The sequence below is a fragment of the Anopheles darlingi genome, chromosome 2, assembly GCF_943734745.1.
Source record: "Anopheles darlingi chromosome 2, idAnoDarlMG_H_01, whole genome shotgun sequence".
In the NCBI taxonomy this organism is placed as follows: domain Eukaryota; kingdom Metazoa; phylum Arthropoda; class Insecta; order Diptera; family Culicidae; genus Anopheles; species Anopheles darlingi.
Genome location: NC_064874.1, coordinates 83,837,385 through 83,853,652, shown reverse-complemented (window position 1 = coordinate 83,853,652; position 16,268 = coordinate 83,837,385). Strand labels below are relative to the sequence as shown.

The window sequence follows — 16,268 nt, the reverse complement described above, 5'->3', positions numbered from 1 at the left end:
TGTATTGACCAGTTACCTCTCGACAAGCCACCAGCTCCGTGTTCCATGTTCTTCCATAATTTTTATGATTTTATATCCCACCCCGTTGAACTCCACCACTACGATGACCCCCGCAGGGGGTGGGATTTGATCTTGAAGCAAGCACTCGGATCAATCCTAACCTTGAGCGTTCGGGCAAAAGAGATTCGCTCTATTGCGAAAAAAAAAGGTGCGCTCCTCTGTAGTACTCCTGTGTGCTAAACCGAGTTCTGTTAACCGCTCGCCAGCCAGCCAATCCCTTATGGAAGTAGAGAACCACACACGGCCAGCTAATTAGCGATCGTGTGCTAGATGCTTATCGGGTATGCAACCGGTGGACCTAGCACCGGCACCGTTCTGGCGAGCTGTAAAACCGGACCGGACCCCCGCCGGGCAGGCAAGAGGGGTTTCGCGTGGAACTTCTCTCCCCTTTTGCCACTGCCACTGATTAAAAATAGAGGACGCACCACCAGCTAGCTGTGCTGTGGGTGTACGCCAGAACGCGGGGAGAACACGGCGACGGCGCGAAACGGTTCCCTGCCGCTGGTTATGAGCTGGAACCAACGTTTATGGCAGGCCGTTATGACGTTTTGAAGGATTTATGGCTTTCGCCGTTTTCGGGCCGACGAAACGATTGAAAATGGTGCAGTGGCTGCTAGCTGAAGGAAACTCCTTTCCTCCTTTCCTCCTGTCCCGACTGGCTGTCCAGAGCAGCAGGGGTCTTTGATCACTCCGGAGGCACAACTTTTCGAGTTCGTTTAGCCAGCGATCTCTAACGAGCTAACCATTTGCAAGCCCGCTCAACCGTACCAGTGTGTGGTAAGTGAGGTTAGGGCGCTGCACTCGAGCAAAGTCGACATCGACCTCGAAGCACTGGTCGTCCAGTACTCGCTGCTGCTGCTGCTGCTGCCGCTACTATTTACAGTTCATGCCGCAGAAAGCGTTTTTCGATGGGGCCGGATAAGAGCTCGTTGTCGTAAGAGGTGTGTCCGCGGTGGTCCAGTGGTCACACCGAAAATAAAAAAAACACAGGTTAAAGAGGTGCCAAGTGTCGAAGCTGCCCCCAGGAGTGTGTGTTGTGGTCTGTGTTGATTACCTAGCACAACACACTGCTCTCCAGGCATGCAAACGATTAGAGAACCCTAGACAAACGACCCTCCGAACTTCTGGGAGGTCGTCACCGGGGCCCAACGCCATTGTGGCCACTACAGTTCCCGGTTGAGGGTGAGAAAACTGTGGCCGAACATCTACCGGGTTGTTATAGTTCCCTCCTACCGGCGATGCCAGCGACACCAGCCGCACCGGGGCAAGGTACATATTTATCCAATTACTCAAATATTGATCAGGCATCCGGTTACAACGAGCTGGCGGGCTGGCTGGCAGGCTGGCTGGTCAGCTCTTCAATCCCGGATACCGCCTTAGTCTTCCGTACCACCTCCAGACATTCCACTGGTGGCCAAAGATGGTAGGTCTCCAAACCGCTCACACACAAACGCACACGCGCTGCGCGGAACAAACACAGAGACAGTACACTGGGAGGCGTCGAACAACCGAAGGGAAACGCCGTAAAGTGGCCGTACGAGGCCACATGTTTGCACAGAAATCGATTTCTGCATCTATGTCAATAAGCAGCAGCAGCAGCAGCAACAGCAGCACCTTTACCCAGAGGTTGTCCGTGTGCTGGTCCTATGGTGTGTACATAGGGCGGCTCTCAACTCCCGGACTTTACTCCGGACACAACAGAGAAAAACAGCTCCGGGGAGGGCGGGGGGAGGGAAAGCCAGCAAACGTGCTCGCCTCCCATTCCCTAGTTACCACCAGTTCCAACAGAGTTTCTGTTGGAAAGTGTAAAGTGTATGATATCGCCCCGCGAGGATCACGGCAGTGTTGTTGAACCTGACGACGGCGATGACGACGACGATCGGGAACGCGACCGCGACCGCGCCCGTTCAACAAACGGCCACGCCACGCCACGCCACGCCACATTCGCTACACAGGGAGAGGCCATGCTTATTATGATCGGGCGAGCGAGCTGATTGCAGCTTGCCGCGATCGCGGGAAGTCGATAATGATCGAGGGAGGAGACTCGCGTTGGTGTGGGTCTCCCATGTTCCACCCCCCACCCCTGGGAGAGGAACGTATTTCACACGGTGCATTTCCGTTCCGTCCCCGATCTGCTGTTCATGGTGCATCATATGATGTATGATCAGTGCATGTAGCGAGCGAGCAACGCAAACGATGGCTGGTGACGATCAGCACAATTATGTTGCATCGTTTTGTGAACCTTTTCGAAATGCGACTAACGCGGAGAGTGATCTCCAAGTCGCGGTCTACGTCCCCTCTACTTTAATCGGGGTTAATCTTGAAATCCAACGCTATCTAACTATCTGCTGCCACCGCTGACGCCATCAATGCAAACCCATTGATTGCCATTTCATCGTCAAACGTGGTGGGAGTGGTGCAAACGACGACGACGAGGGCGGTCCAGTGGCCGGCCGATGGCCTCGTCATCTTGCAATCTTGCGGCCAAGCGGAACCGCACAACGTCAGCAGACCCTTTCGATGGATCAGGCCTGTCTACAAGATCTTGGGCACTGTCAGCAGCAGCAGCATCATGGTACGGCATCAATCCATCACTCCGACACACACACACACACACACACAGTCGGTAGTAGGTCCTATACGGCCCGACGTACGCCATGATCATGCATACTCACTGGCGTGCATGGCAGGCTGGTGGAGATCTCGCTCGAGAGGCGAACAAGCGAGAGCTCACTGGCCGGCCACCCCCTGCTCGTCATCATCTTAACGAGTCGGAGGCGCAATTATGGTGTGGTTGTTTTCGTAATGATGCCAAATTTCACTTCAAACCGCCTTTGCACCGGCACTAGCACCAGTGGTAGGTAGTAGTAGTAGTAGTAGTAGTAATACGTTGTGGTTGAGAAGTGCGTTTGCTGCGTGCCATTTCACCGCACCCAACCTGGAAAGAAGTGTTCGTACCATCGATGAAGTACAAAACGGAAGAAAGAGGCAAAGAAGAAGAAGTGGCTCGCGATCGAGAGGCACCCACTTCGCCCCACTTTAGCCAGGGCCCGGGCTGTAGTAGCGTGTGGAGAACGACGTTACGGACCAATTTACCACGAGAGGAACGTAATTGTCGATCGGTACCACCGAAAATGGTTCCGCAACGGCAGCCGCAGTCCAGACTGCGGGACTGCGCCACTTCGCCACGCCATTATCCACACCGAGCATTAGTACTGTTATGTGCCTGACCGGTGCGGCAGACGACTTCAGCAGCAGTCTCTGTCTGTCGTTGCTCCTCCGCTAATAAGTGTTCCAGCGCCGCATATAATGGGCTTTGGTCCGTGTGTCCGTCCGTTCACCGGGACGCCGGGTGACGGGGAATGGTCCACCAGCCGCCGGGACCGTTACTGAAAAAGGCGGATATGTCAGGATGGGCCCCACGGTACATCGCCCTCGCCCCCCCCCGGTCTAGGTCCACACCGCCTAGACGCGGATGGGTAGCATTGGAATTGCATACGCGTTTTCCTCGCTGGATGCATAAAATGGTGGCATAAATATTCCGACCACAATGCCGACTTCGACAGCAGATGGCCACTATCCCTGGGTTCGAGGATGAAGAAGAAGAAGAAGCTCCACAGCCGCTTCCACAGGCAGATCGGTGGGAAACGATAGGCACAACATGGCGCATCGAGCATAGCGAGCGAACGAACGAACGAACGAACATAAAAACGCAAACAAAAGTGATGCCGACAAATACAACATGTCACCCCGGGTCCACGACGACGCACGTACGTTGTCTCTATCGGCAATCAAAATTCTCACTTCATTTAAGTTAATTTAAGTCTCTCAAGCCCCAGCCCAGTGGAGTGGGGATGAGGAGCTCGAGCAACCGTGACGCTATATGCTGCTTAGTTATGCAAGCTGGCGTGCACTAGAACTCCCCTCTCCCCATTCCAAAAAAAAAAAAACAAAAGGAAACTTGGAAGCTCGGTGGCATGCCTCGACGACGATCCTCATTGACGCAGCTCAGGGCTGTTCAAAAACGGGCCGCGACACTGCGGCGTTGAACGGTGATGAACGTTCGGTCGGAGACCGGAAGAACCACGAAAACATGGCGCTGAGTTGAGCGGCAGAGGACGGAAAAAGTATCCGATTTCCCGCGGCTCTCGGCTCGGCTGGGCCTCACAGGCACATTATGCGGACAAATTATGCTTTATTTATTCTAATTTAGAACATCAGCATCTCTGCAGGAGACGGAAGTGGAGGTGTGTGTGTTTGTTGTGCACCGGGTACCCGGGTATGGCTGGAAGATGTTTTGGAAACGTTCTCCCGAGTGAAAACAACATGGAACACCCGCGTAACATGAGAATGACTCGGAGAGACAAAAGCCTGGCGCGGCCAAGGGGAAGTGCGCGCGCGCGCCCCAGCACATGTTTTTGGTTTTTGTTGGCCAGGGCCACTTGGCACATCGATTCGGCGAACGGTTTTGTGCAGATGTTGTCGGGGATGTTGTTTGGCCTGAATTTGAAATCTGTTTGCATAGACTTGTCCCGAGGAAGGGCGTGAGCAAACGGAATGAAAAAGGCGAAAGTTTAGAGGATCGTTTGTCGCTCACAGAAGAGGCAAGTGAATACAAGGATACAATCAGTACCAAAAGAGACTACTATTAATGTTTTGGGCAGGTTTGAGGCACTTGTTAGCAACAATTTATGCAAATGTCTTTATATAGATTATTACCCCTCATAAGGACCAATCCAAGCCACATTTTCCGCTAATCGCAAACTATTCATATTTCTCTCTTACTTCAGTACTGGGACATTTTGTAAATCCGCTTTGTATGCCACTTTATTTGCTTATTCCCCGTGATCAAGTACCTGGAAGGCGATTGTCCGAGCGACCGATCGATCGTCTGTGTCCAACGTACGCATGCAATAAATGTCAAACGGTAGTAAATCTGGAAACCCATAACGTTCGCGGTAAAAGAACTATATCCACACCATAAAACCAGCCGATCATTCGGCATTCTTACCGCGAATTTAACGATCGCAAACGATCACATTCCAGAAGACCACCTTCCCGGGCCTATCGCGATATTATAATTCACAAGCCGCAAGAACAGGAAAAACTCGAAATCACCAGCGCGAAACTGAAGCAACGGCAACAAACAACACGTGACTATGGATATGGTCTTTCGGGACTTGCGGACTTGTTGACAGGCCACGGTCACCGGACCGGAGGGGGTTTCGCCAAAAGTGGAAAATAATGTACCCAGCCAGCTCCACTCGCACGCACGCACGCACGCACGCACGCACTCCATGGACAGTGACAGCGCCAGCGGTGGATTCGGATTCTCGAGCGACACTTTTTTATGCGTTTTTATGGCACTTTCGGGGAGTCGGGCGCTCGAGCGTCTTTGAAACCCGAAACCGTTTTGTAGGTCGTCAAAAAACGCGACGAGTGACGCCAAGCACCGGAATCTAGTGGGCAAGAATTTGTCTCCAAAAAAAAAAAGAAGATAAAATAAAAACAAAAACTCGTAGCAGGCGATGGAGCGAAAGGTGAAACGAATAACTAATGATCCGTAAAATGCCGGGAGGTAGAGGCTTGACACGCTTGACGTAGACCCACACACACACACACACACGCACGCATGCCGGGTGGACTTTCCTCACCGCGCTCGTGGAGAGCCGTGATTTACGGTACGATCATCATACGAAACAGGAAATGTTGTGTTTCCTCCTTCAGAATTTGCCGGCCAGACCGGGCTGACCGGCTAGCCAGGGCCGGGGAACTTTCTTGAAGACGGTCGTTGTTCTTGTCATTCGGGAAAAGGCCAAAGAGACGTACGACAACGATGTATCCGTTGATGCCGGCGGATCCCGCGGGCGGTGCGTGACGATGTTTCCGGGACTGTTCCACTCCGGGATCCGAGAGGTTCGTAAATATCCATCTACGCTCCATCCCTCACGGCAAGAGCCCCCCCCCCCGCCCCTTTCCATCCCCATTAACCTGCCTACGACAACCGTTGCTTCGCACGTAAATTAACATAATTTATCGACCTCGTCCGCCTCTTTAGGCGAAATCATTTGGACGTCGCACCTCGCCACGGGTGTCTTTGGTTAGTTAATTGTGGTCGCCGGCCACAGCACGGTTACGGCCACGGCCACGAAATGGCCGCGATGATGGCCGCTTGGCGGTGGCGTAAAGTGAAAATAAAATGCGGATCGAGATAAAATATGCGCCATCTCCACATGCCCCCATGGTGAACGCTCTACAACAGCTCCTCACGATGATGAAATGATGATCAGTTGACGACGGCAACGGCGGTGACGCCGCTTAGGTTCGCTTAATGAGCTGGAAAAATTGGAGCAAACGCCAGTATTCCCACCGCAAGGCGAGCGAGACCATCTGGAAAGACTAATAGGTGGCTGGCGGGGGGGGCTTAAGGTAGTAAAATGGAAATTGGCTGCTGCTTTCCTCTGTCCGCTGCTCGAATTCGAATAGTGATCGCGACATAATTAAAGATCAGCTCGTTTTTGAGGCGGAAGATGATGATGACGAGCGCGTTCATCTTATTAACGGCACCACCTCTGACGACTTTGGGACATTCCGGGACACTTGTCAACGAGCCGATCGCGAGCGATCGAACAATCGAACCGATCGGTCCATCGTTTCATTCCATTCCAGGCACAATGTTGGAGGTCTTGTTTTCTGGCAAAATGACAGACACCGCGACCCTGTGCTTGTGTACGCACGGCACGAACCATGTTTTATCATGGGTTCGCGCTGTTCGCGAGAATTCGTAATTTACTATCCCAGGTGCCATCGATCGGATTCGAAGAGAGCGCGGATCCGATCGAAGAAGCTGCTCTTTAGCTTTAACCACATCACAAAGCGCTTTTAGGCCGGGGACCTGGAATGGAGATCCCACACACCGGCTACAGGCTGATTGTGTATGCGCCTCAGGCGCATACGGTTGGCCTCGGGCCGGGCCACCACCGCCTAGTGGCACTGACCATCTTCTCTCGATGCCTTGAGGACGTGAGGATGGTGAAAAGACGGTCAAGACCCTCGATGGCGGCGGCAGTGACGGTCCATAGCGGAGGGTCTTTGATGAGAAGATGATGATTATCGTGTATTTCTCGTGTACGCGGGCGCGCCGTACCCTTCCTACCCCAAAAGCGGCCGCTTGGGCGTCCCAAACAAACTCACCAACCCATCCCATGCCACCAGCAACAGGCCACCGTCATCGTCGCCGTGTTCGTGTTCGTGCTGTTTGATGGTCTTGGCCGTGATCATCAGGGCCATTCGCCATCATCACCAAGAACTTCTCTCTCTCTCTCTCTCTCTCTCTCTCTCTCTCTCTCTCTCTTTCTCTTTCTCTCGCTCGATCGTCTCGTGAGCTTGTTAGAAAGCCGGATTAATGGATCCTCGCGTCCCGCCTCTACCTTCACCGTCTATCCACTGCACGGCTCAACATGAAGATCTTCTACCCCGAAGCCTAATGAGACCGCAGGTTCTATCAATTACCTTCCCGATGTTCTCGATCTCTCCGCTAGGCCCCACAAGCGCGCCCATCGATCGATTTTGGCTCGTTCGATTGCGCTCGAACGTGAAGCCATCACGAAACCCCTCTTAGCCTCACCTTAAAGCATTCCATAATTTGGGGAATTCAGCATCGATCATCTTGTTTACCAGGAAGTCTACAATTATACCCCACCTCTGCTGGCCCAATGCATCTAATACGACGACGACGACGACGACGATGACTACGGCCTGACTGCTGCTCGGTGTGGGACCGACCGATTCACAAAACCGTCGGTTGTTTGTTTATCCAACAAATTGCTCCCCTTCAGAAAAAGACTCCCCAAGGAAACCGAAACCCCTTGGATGATGGGATTCGTGATGGGGTTGGGGTTGCTTGAACTTGGGAAAGTAGTTTCCATCCTGAGTGCTGCGCGATCGAGGTGTGTGCTTGGCAATGGTGTGGATCCGCCGCGTGTGGGATTCGATGGAGGGTACCAGGATAATCAGACACCTAAATTCGCCTCTAATGAGACCTCGGATCATCGGCATGCTCATGCTAACGAGGATGCCCGGCAAATGCCAGGCATATTGCAGCCCCCCGGTAGTCATTGGCCAGTCGCACAATCGGAAGTATTTACGGGAGGATAATGAGAGATGATTAGGGTTCGCACAAAACATGATCCTCGGGGTATGGCGCAGGCGCAATGAGCGGTGGATTGATTGGGCAAACTTAATTGAGCTGTTAATCATTCGATGCTCGCCGGAGCCACACTGCCATCATATCATCAGCATCATCAGCAGCAGCATCATTATGTTATCTGAATTAGTGATGCTGCATCATACATATGGTGAAGATAATCTTTCTCTCCCTTTCGTTGGGGTCATAAAATCTATTCCACGAGATGATGATCAATATGGGCTTCTGGTAATCGACTCCGAATAATCTCACATTCCCCGTCTTCAATTCTGTCCCATTAAACAGGGCCTCAGGCGTCGCAAGAGAAGAACTCCCCGGTTGGCTACCGTGCACTGTGCCCTATGCCCCGCAGAGCGTTTGACTTTGTTCTTCCTTCCCAAAAAAAGGGTCTAATAGAACAAGCAAATACCAAGAATACGGGATGTGTCAACGGGGCCCAGTCTAGAAAACCAGAAGCAACAAGCCGAGGGTGCAGCGTACCATAAAACCGAATCTTCCGGGAAATGGTCCCGCTGTTAACACAGGTAGTTCGCGCCCGAGCGCAGTTTGAATAGGACAAGACAAGACGCTACACAAGACCAGTTATCCTGGGCACCGGCTCATGGACACCGAGGAGTCCCGTAGGTCATGCGTGCGTGCATCCCCGTTGACCTGTCCGCTGGCCTGAACCGGTGTTGCGTGCACACAACGCATTAGACCAATTGCCTCGAAACGAATGTGTAGCCCGAAGCGTCGTCTTCCTGCCATAATTGTTGCCACATGTCCGACCACTCCACGTCGGATTCGCCGTGTGCATGGGAGCCCTGGGAAACCCCACACCCACACCCCTTCTACTCCCCCATCTAATTGCGCTGGAAACCTCTTCAAACACACACAGCACACGGCCGCAAAAAAACAAAAGAAGAGCCATAAATGGCTGCCGCTCACTTACCAGACAGCTGCCGACAGGCCGAAGTAGTAGCGTAGCAGGAACGTGGCCGCACACGGTGCGGTCGATAGGCCATCGGTCAGCAGCAGGGCGACGCCCGGAAGTTGTGGATCGTAGCCGCAGGCCGTCGCATTACGTCCGGCCAGCCACCGCACCGCCCATCCGACCGTCACCAGGCAGTGGCTGATGACGAGCGGCATCAGGCTCTTGTCCCACCGCTTGGTCGACAGGATGAGACAGAGCGTTGCGACGATGGCCGTCCCGAGGGCGGCCACACTCCACGACGTGAGCCACACCTCCGCGAAATGTTTCTCGTCCTGCTCGAACAGAATGTCGGCCTCGCAGAGTGGAGCACAGCGCCCGGAACGGTTCAGCTGGACGTACAGGTTCGATTTCTGGAGCCCCTGGCAGGACGGGCGGTCCGATACGAGCACATCACCGTCGGCCGGTTCACCCGGCCCTTGCATGCACATGTGCTCGTGATTATTCTCCTCCGGGAATCGGTTGCAATCGAGGGCTGATGGCCACGGAAACCCGAAACCCTGCAGTATCGGATGGCACCGGTTCTTGACCGTGTTGCACAGACTCCGGCACGGTCCGATCGGCATCGAAACCTTGGGCGTACACATCGGTACGTACGTGGCGCACAGGAAAAACTTTAGCTGCTTGCTACAACCGAACTGGATCAGCGGAAAGAACGTATGCAGCGTAAAGTTTGCATCCGATTGCAGCTCATGGCCGACGATATTCGGTAGGGACGTCTCATTGTAGCCGATACCACGGCACAGCTCAATCCGGATCGGTTCACAGGTCCGCTGACCGGTAAAGTCGGAACTGCTGCTGCTGCTGCTGCTGCTGCTGCTGCTGCTACTCGCAGCGGCCACCACGGTCAGCAATAACACCACACACCAGCACTTCGCCAACACCGAGTGTGCCATTGTTTCTTTCTTTTCTTTTCACCCGGGCGATTAACCACGACACTTGAACACTTGAACTTGGTCACTTTGGCGCCAAACCACTAGTCACACCGATCACGCGGACCGATCGGATCGTCACTCTATGCAAACCGTTCACGAGTAGAGATGGCGTAGAGGTTCCATCACTGGCTATCTACCGGTCATTCGAAGACGTGTTGGAATGCCGTTGTGCGTTCGTTCTTCACTGTTATTGTTCCACGCCACGACAAGCCACTACACCAAAGCCACCAGCCGCAACACCAGCGCACACGGACACTTCTTCACAGACGCATAGAGACGTACAACAAAGTGCAGCAGCACCGGATGAAAGATGGGTCAGCCGCTGCCGCCGACACCGTAGGTTTCGCTTTTCTCGTTAGCGGGTCTTAACGATCGGGTTTGTACGTTCCTTTCTCGGCCACGACCCGGCCGGCTGGGTTGTCTGGCTGCTCGGCTATGTTGCCGCTTTCTCGTGCTAGTTCGAACCCTCTGTATTGTAGCACGGAGCACGCTCGATCCGCTCCGAGATGATCCGGGTTCTGTTATGTGTGTCTCTTCGCGCTTCGCTTTTCGGGTTGTGTTCGGTTCTCTGGGGTTTCTGCTGCCTCCAGCGACCCCTTAGCGATCTTGTACGACGAGCACTGATGCTCTCAGCAGGTTTCTCATCGCGCAGGCGACGAGCCCTTTTTTTTTGCTGTCCCTCTTCTTATGCTGCGTCTGCGATCTTTCTCACACACAACACGGGATTTTTCTCTTGGTGTCTCTGTGTGCGTGCTTGATCTCCGTCTGCTTCTCTTCAGTGAGTCCTTTTTTCAGCTCAGCTACTGATCTGGTGAGCTGCTCTCATCCGGTGAGCTCGATCGTTCACACGATCACAACACACAATATTCACTATCCGTTGCGTATCGCGATCGATCGATGTACACGAGTACCGATCGAATGGACTGTACCGTTGCTACTGATGCCACTTCGAACCAGTTGAGCCACCTGTTTTTAGGCAGAGAAGGAATGCGTTACTCCGTTTCTCTTCACCTTTCCTGATCCCTGAGTTTTCTGAGCCAAGGTGGCGTCGATATTCTGCAAATGGAAATGCAAGAAAAAAAAACCGAGCTTATGTCAGTATGGAACACAGGTCGAGGGTAATACCGCGGGTGGTAATAATTAAAAATAAATCATCACTCAACACACCAGCGCGCTCCATCTGCGTGCGGCGGTGTGGAGTGAGCCAGGTTGGTTGGCGATTTTACTGCTGGACTCAGTGGGTGGAAAAACACTACCCCCCCACGGGTCGGAAACATATGTGTAACATGCGGGAATGCGTGTAGCTCAACATTTTCTCGCGAGATGGTGTGATGTTTATTTTTGCACCGCGCAAACCACGATACCGATGGCGCAAATCCCCGCGTGGTCAGCGAGATGTTTTATTTTACTTGTGCGCGCCGTTTGTTTCATTACAGCTTTTTTTTCCCATTTTACAGTTTTAAGTCAGGGTCTGGTTGCCCCTTAAGTCCGGCGAGGGGGGCACATCTACATCGGCTCCACAGCATCCAGCATCCAGTGAGATGTGAGCTGTGAAGCGAAGCGCGCTCACTCACGCTTCTCACAGTGAATACAGCGCACCGTACAAGGAAACGTAAACAATTGGAGCCAAGGAGTATCCCCCCACCAGCCTACTAAGCAAGAGAGAGAGAGACAGAGAGCGAATCGTGTGAGGCGGTACAGCAGCGGCCAACAATAAGTAAATATCACTTTACCACAGCAGCACAGAGCACGCACCGGGAATCCGGGACCGGGACCTGGAGGGAGTTATATTTATGCAGCCGCAGCACCCGCAGCAACCGCACAGATCGCACCTCCAGATCAGCCCCAGAGGCCGTGGTGTGGCGCGGAATTGGAAACAGATACACAGCGGAGGCAAATAAAAACAATAACCAAACAACACACCGACGCCCGTGTGCCCCCGGAAAGGTGCTGAAAGATCCGCTTGCGAGGGAGCTCGATGGTATGTTTTAAAATGTAGCAGCCAACGTGATCCACCCCTTTCCACTACCGAATACCGCTCCCATCACACGAACTGCACGCGCCACAAACACGCACACACACAGAACACGCTGTTGTTGTGTCTCGTCATGTGCCTGAGTATATAGTCAGAGATCTGACCGCGCTCCCGAGTCTGGTTTTTAATTTTTTATCTCCTTTTTTCTTTTCTTGTCCAACCGCTGCTGCCGTTTCGTGCCACCACCGTAAATCGTCTACAGCTGGCCTCGCGCGGCTGCTATCGTCGCCGCCGGTGGTCGCGAGATAAAGTGATAACGCAACATCACCTCGCTGAAGGTGATGACGATTCCAGCCACGGTCGCGCACCGGCATGCGCATTCGCGCTCAAATGAAAATACGCGCTCGCGTGACGTCACGTGTTTGGCGGGTCGCAGCTAACGCCGCACAAGGACGGGCATCAGGGACAGTATGCTCTTGGGGACACTGCACAATGATGACGAAAATGACGGTGATGGAGTGCGTAAAACAATGATTTGATCTACCGCAAGAAGGTCACAGGAGCCGGTGGAAGAGTGCATAATAACTTCAAATCGTAGAAGGCAACGAAAATTCCAAATTCAAATTCAGAATACACGCATTCCAATACCAACAATTAGTAGCTAGAATAGCTTCTTGTGTTTTCTCACTTATCACAATTCGCTCTCTACGCTAATGCTAGTCGTTCCAGTCACATTCCAATATGGATTTCGACTACTTACACATAACACGGTACACTACTGCTGGCGAATCAGTATCTCTGCTACTACTCTTTGTTTCTTCTCTCTCCTGTTCAACAGCGATACGAGGACACCGAAGTCGACTGTAAGGATACTGCGCACATTCGCGGTACGTAAAACCGAGGATGAGTCGTCTTTCGCGGACGCACACACGACGCACAGCGGTCTCGCTCGCTCGATGGCTGATCGTTTTCTGAGAAAGCCACAAGTCGGGAGACGCGTGCGTGCTACCCCGTACGTGCTGAGAGCGAGAAAACCAACCCGCCGAGCGGCCATTTCTGCTCACTCCCAAAAAAGGGTTGATGGCGCTCTCTCCCCTCGAGGGGTTTACGCGCACGACGCACTCACGCCCCTGCTTGGCATGTTGTTTATGTTGTTTGCTTGGTTATGGCCTCGTGGTTTTCTGCGACTTCTCCCTTCTTCGCTCGCTCGCGATCATGCCTGCCGTTCTCGCGTCTCATTCCACCGGCAGGCACAGGCAACATCCCCATCTTGCCGCCATTAACCATGCCGGGTTCCCCGTGGTGCGGCGGTGACGTGCCTCGTTGCTGTTGCTGCTGGTGCGGCTGCCGATGCTCGTTTGTCGGCACGCACACCGCCGTAAACCCGTTACTCCCGGCACCATGGATGCGGATGCCAGCGCCGCCAGATGATCACGCGTGCGAGATCTACGATCTTGTTGTGGTTGTTGTTGTATGTTATGTTTTTCAGGAAAATGTCTCTCAATTTTCCATTCAAATGGAACTGCTTTGAAAAATTATCGAGAATCTTATCAGCAAAAGGAGAAATATTAATGGAGGATCCGTTTTTCATTGGTATACTACGGCACGAACACCTGGAACGCTTCGCATAGCGATTAACACATGCTTAAGAGAGAAAAGCATCGTACCCCCCTTGCAGCGTAGTGGAAAATAAAAATAAAAAGAGAAACGGAACATAAAATCGATTCGGCCAGGGCACCATGCTCCACACGCTACGCGATCAATCTTCCAAATTGAAGAAAGACATTTTAATACGCCGGCCCACTACGGTGCTCCCCCTCCACGGGATCCCAAACGAGTTCACCGAGTCCACCACACCTCACCCCTCATCCTACTTCTCCTTCCCTCGCGCGGTTAACAACACCATCGCGGAGAGAATCAATCTAATCGATCGTACACGCCACTGGCTCCTCGTCGAGAGCTGAGAAATGAGCTGCTTAAGATTCTTAACAGAAGACTGGAGAGTTTTGGGGATGCTGGTATCTACAGCACGGCCTCCGAAAACAACTAGCACCAGCACACACACACACACGCACACACACACACACAAGCGCGTGACTCGAAGATGAAGAGATGGAGCAGAACCGGCAAGAGAACGGAACAGAACTTGTTGCGAGCATTGCACCCAGCACGGGAGAAGGAATCAATCTGAGCTGAAAATCGATCATCGAATCGGCGTGGAATACATGGTGGACGGCTGGAAACTGCGGTGTAGAGACTGAGAAAAGAGTGACAAAAGCCGTCAAGAAGCCACAACTTCTCTTCGGAGCGCAACGCGCAAAAAGGATTCGCCTACCAAAGATGGCGAAGCTGATAAGTTTTAATAAAAATAACAAATAACTCCATTCTCCGCTCAAGCACAGGCCAGAAGGAGTATTCATGTTCCAGACACCTCCCGCCCCGGCCATCCTCCCCCCAGGAACACCACCGCCAACCCAAAAGCGAGGGCCTGCCCACTCCGTCCATCCATCGCGCTAGTTATGCTGCAAATGATACCAAACAAGCGAGGTAACAACGAGCGAGTTGGAAACAAAATAATGGGCTTCCCTTCTTTCCCCATTCTTACTCCCCCTCATCACACCCTTTCTGGTGCACGATCGCGAAGCATCGAGATGGAAATTTGGTGTTCGCGTTATGCCCACACCACACTCAGCATCTCCACTCGATCCTCGGGGGCCATCGTCCATTCTTCTCCTTCGCCGGTGATTTGCAAACGCCGCGAAGCGAGAGGCGGCAACCCGGAGCTCCCAGAGACACACACCACGACGGGCGAGAGCCCAAACCGCCCCGCACTCCCCTTCCCCGCACCCTGCTCGACGAAGTGCTCATCTCTCACGTCACGCACGAGGCGAAGGAGTTTTCTCGCTCGTTTAGGCTGTTATTACGTTTCCGTGTCGTTTGCCCCGTTGCCATCTCCGCTTGTTCTCCATTTTCCGTTTTCAGGCGCTTCTTCTGCGCTGCTTATGCTGCCCGCCCAAACCACTACGTGTAAAAAAGCAAGGGTTGGAGAGGCCGGGATCGCCTCGATGACTCGATCATTTTCGGGCAGCACGGAACACTACTCCAGGCGGCGTTTGGATGGAGGCAGCACCGCGGTTCGCCTTTATTAACGAGCCTCGGTGGAGCGTTGAAGTTGTAAGTATGCCTCTTGCTCCCACCGCCGAGTGTATGTGTGTTTGTGTGAAGGCTGTTGCTACTCCACACGCTTGGGGCAGCACCTTGGTACCGTCTCCTTGGCTTATGCTGCACACGCATTGGCCCGTTCCCGTTCGATCGTTCGCGATCGCGAGATCGCTGGAGCAAGGTTGGGCGGCTGGGCTGCTCTGCCCGCGAAAAGGGTGACCACCAGGGCACGAGAACGTGAAGGAAGGAATTTAAAATGTTTCATTTTGAATTTCTAATCCGCGATCAACGTTGGATTGCAGCCACTCCTCGAATCATGCTGAGTAGGCTATGCATGTTAAACACTTTTTGGAGAAAAAAAAACAGCAGCCCGAAAACTACTATTCTCGCTGGTCACCCTGTGTGTACGGGTGCGCCTCGTTATCAGTTTTTCTCACTCTCCGCCACTACCGCCGCCACTGCTGCTGCTGCTGCTCGATCCCGGCCCCCCTCAAGTGGGCCGAGAGAGCGTTAGCCTGGGTGAGCCTTTTGCCTCTTAGCTTTTCGTTTCCCCATTCCGGCCTATGTATATGCAGTTACCACATGCTTCCACGGCGCTGCAGAACCCTCGAGGAGGCCCAGAGCGGTGGAGCAGGGTGGCAGAGAGGAAGAAAGAGAGAGAGGGAAGAGAGACCGGGAGCATGTTGTGTTTCTTATCTTGTTGAAGCTGTTGAAGTTCTGCTGTTTCCGAGATGTGTTAAATGATCTGACGGTGTAGTGGGAGCCGAGTGGAAGGGGAACGCCGCAGCACCGCCCTTCAGTGGCCACTTTTGGGGCGCGCGAGTTTTGAGCCATCCGAATTCGAAATAACGCGGCAACTGGCGACGACCTCCGTGCCAGGGGGAATGGATAATTAAAAGTTTTAACTGTTTGCCTCGCCTCGTCTCGCGGCCTTTAATTGATCGCTTATCTGGTTTACTA

At 53.1% G+C, this 16,268-nt stretch overlaps 1 protein-coding gene across 1 annotated transcript in view; it reads right to left on the bottom strand.

The window, feature by feature from the left end:
- The window catches only part of LOC125950421 (frizzled-4), a 38,551-nt gene extending 25,446 nt beyond the window's left edge, over positions 1-13,105 (bottom strand). Inside the window, exons 1-2 of the mRNA XM_049678401.1 lie at positions 12,907-13,105; positions 9,198-11,227 (exon numbers count right to left, since the gene is read on the bottom strand). Of these exons, the coding sequence (XP_049534358.1) occupies positions 9,198-10,132 (935 nt within the window). The 5' untranslated portion in view covers positions 10,133-11,227; positions 12,907-13,105. The remainder of the gene's footprint in view (positions 1-9,197; positions 11,228-12,906) is intronic.
- Between the last annotated feature and the right edge of the window lie 3,163 nt (positions 13,106-16,268).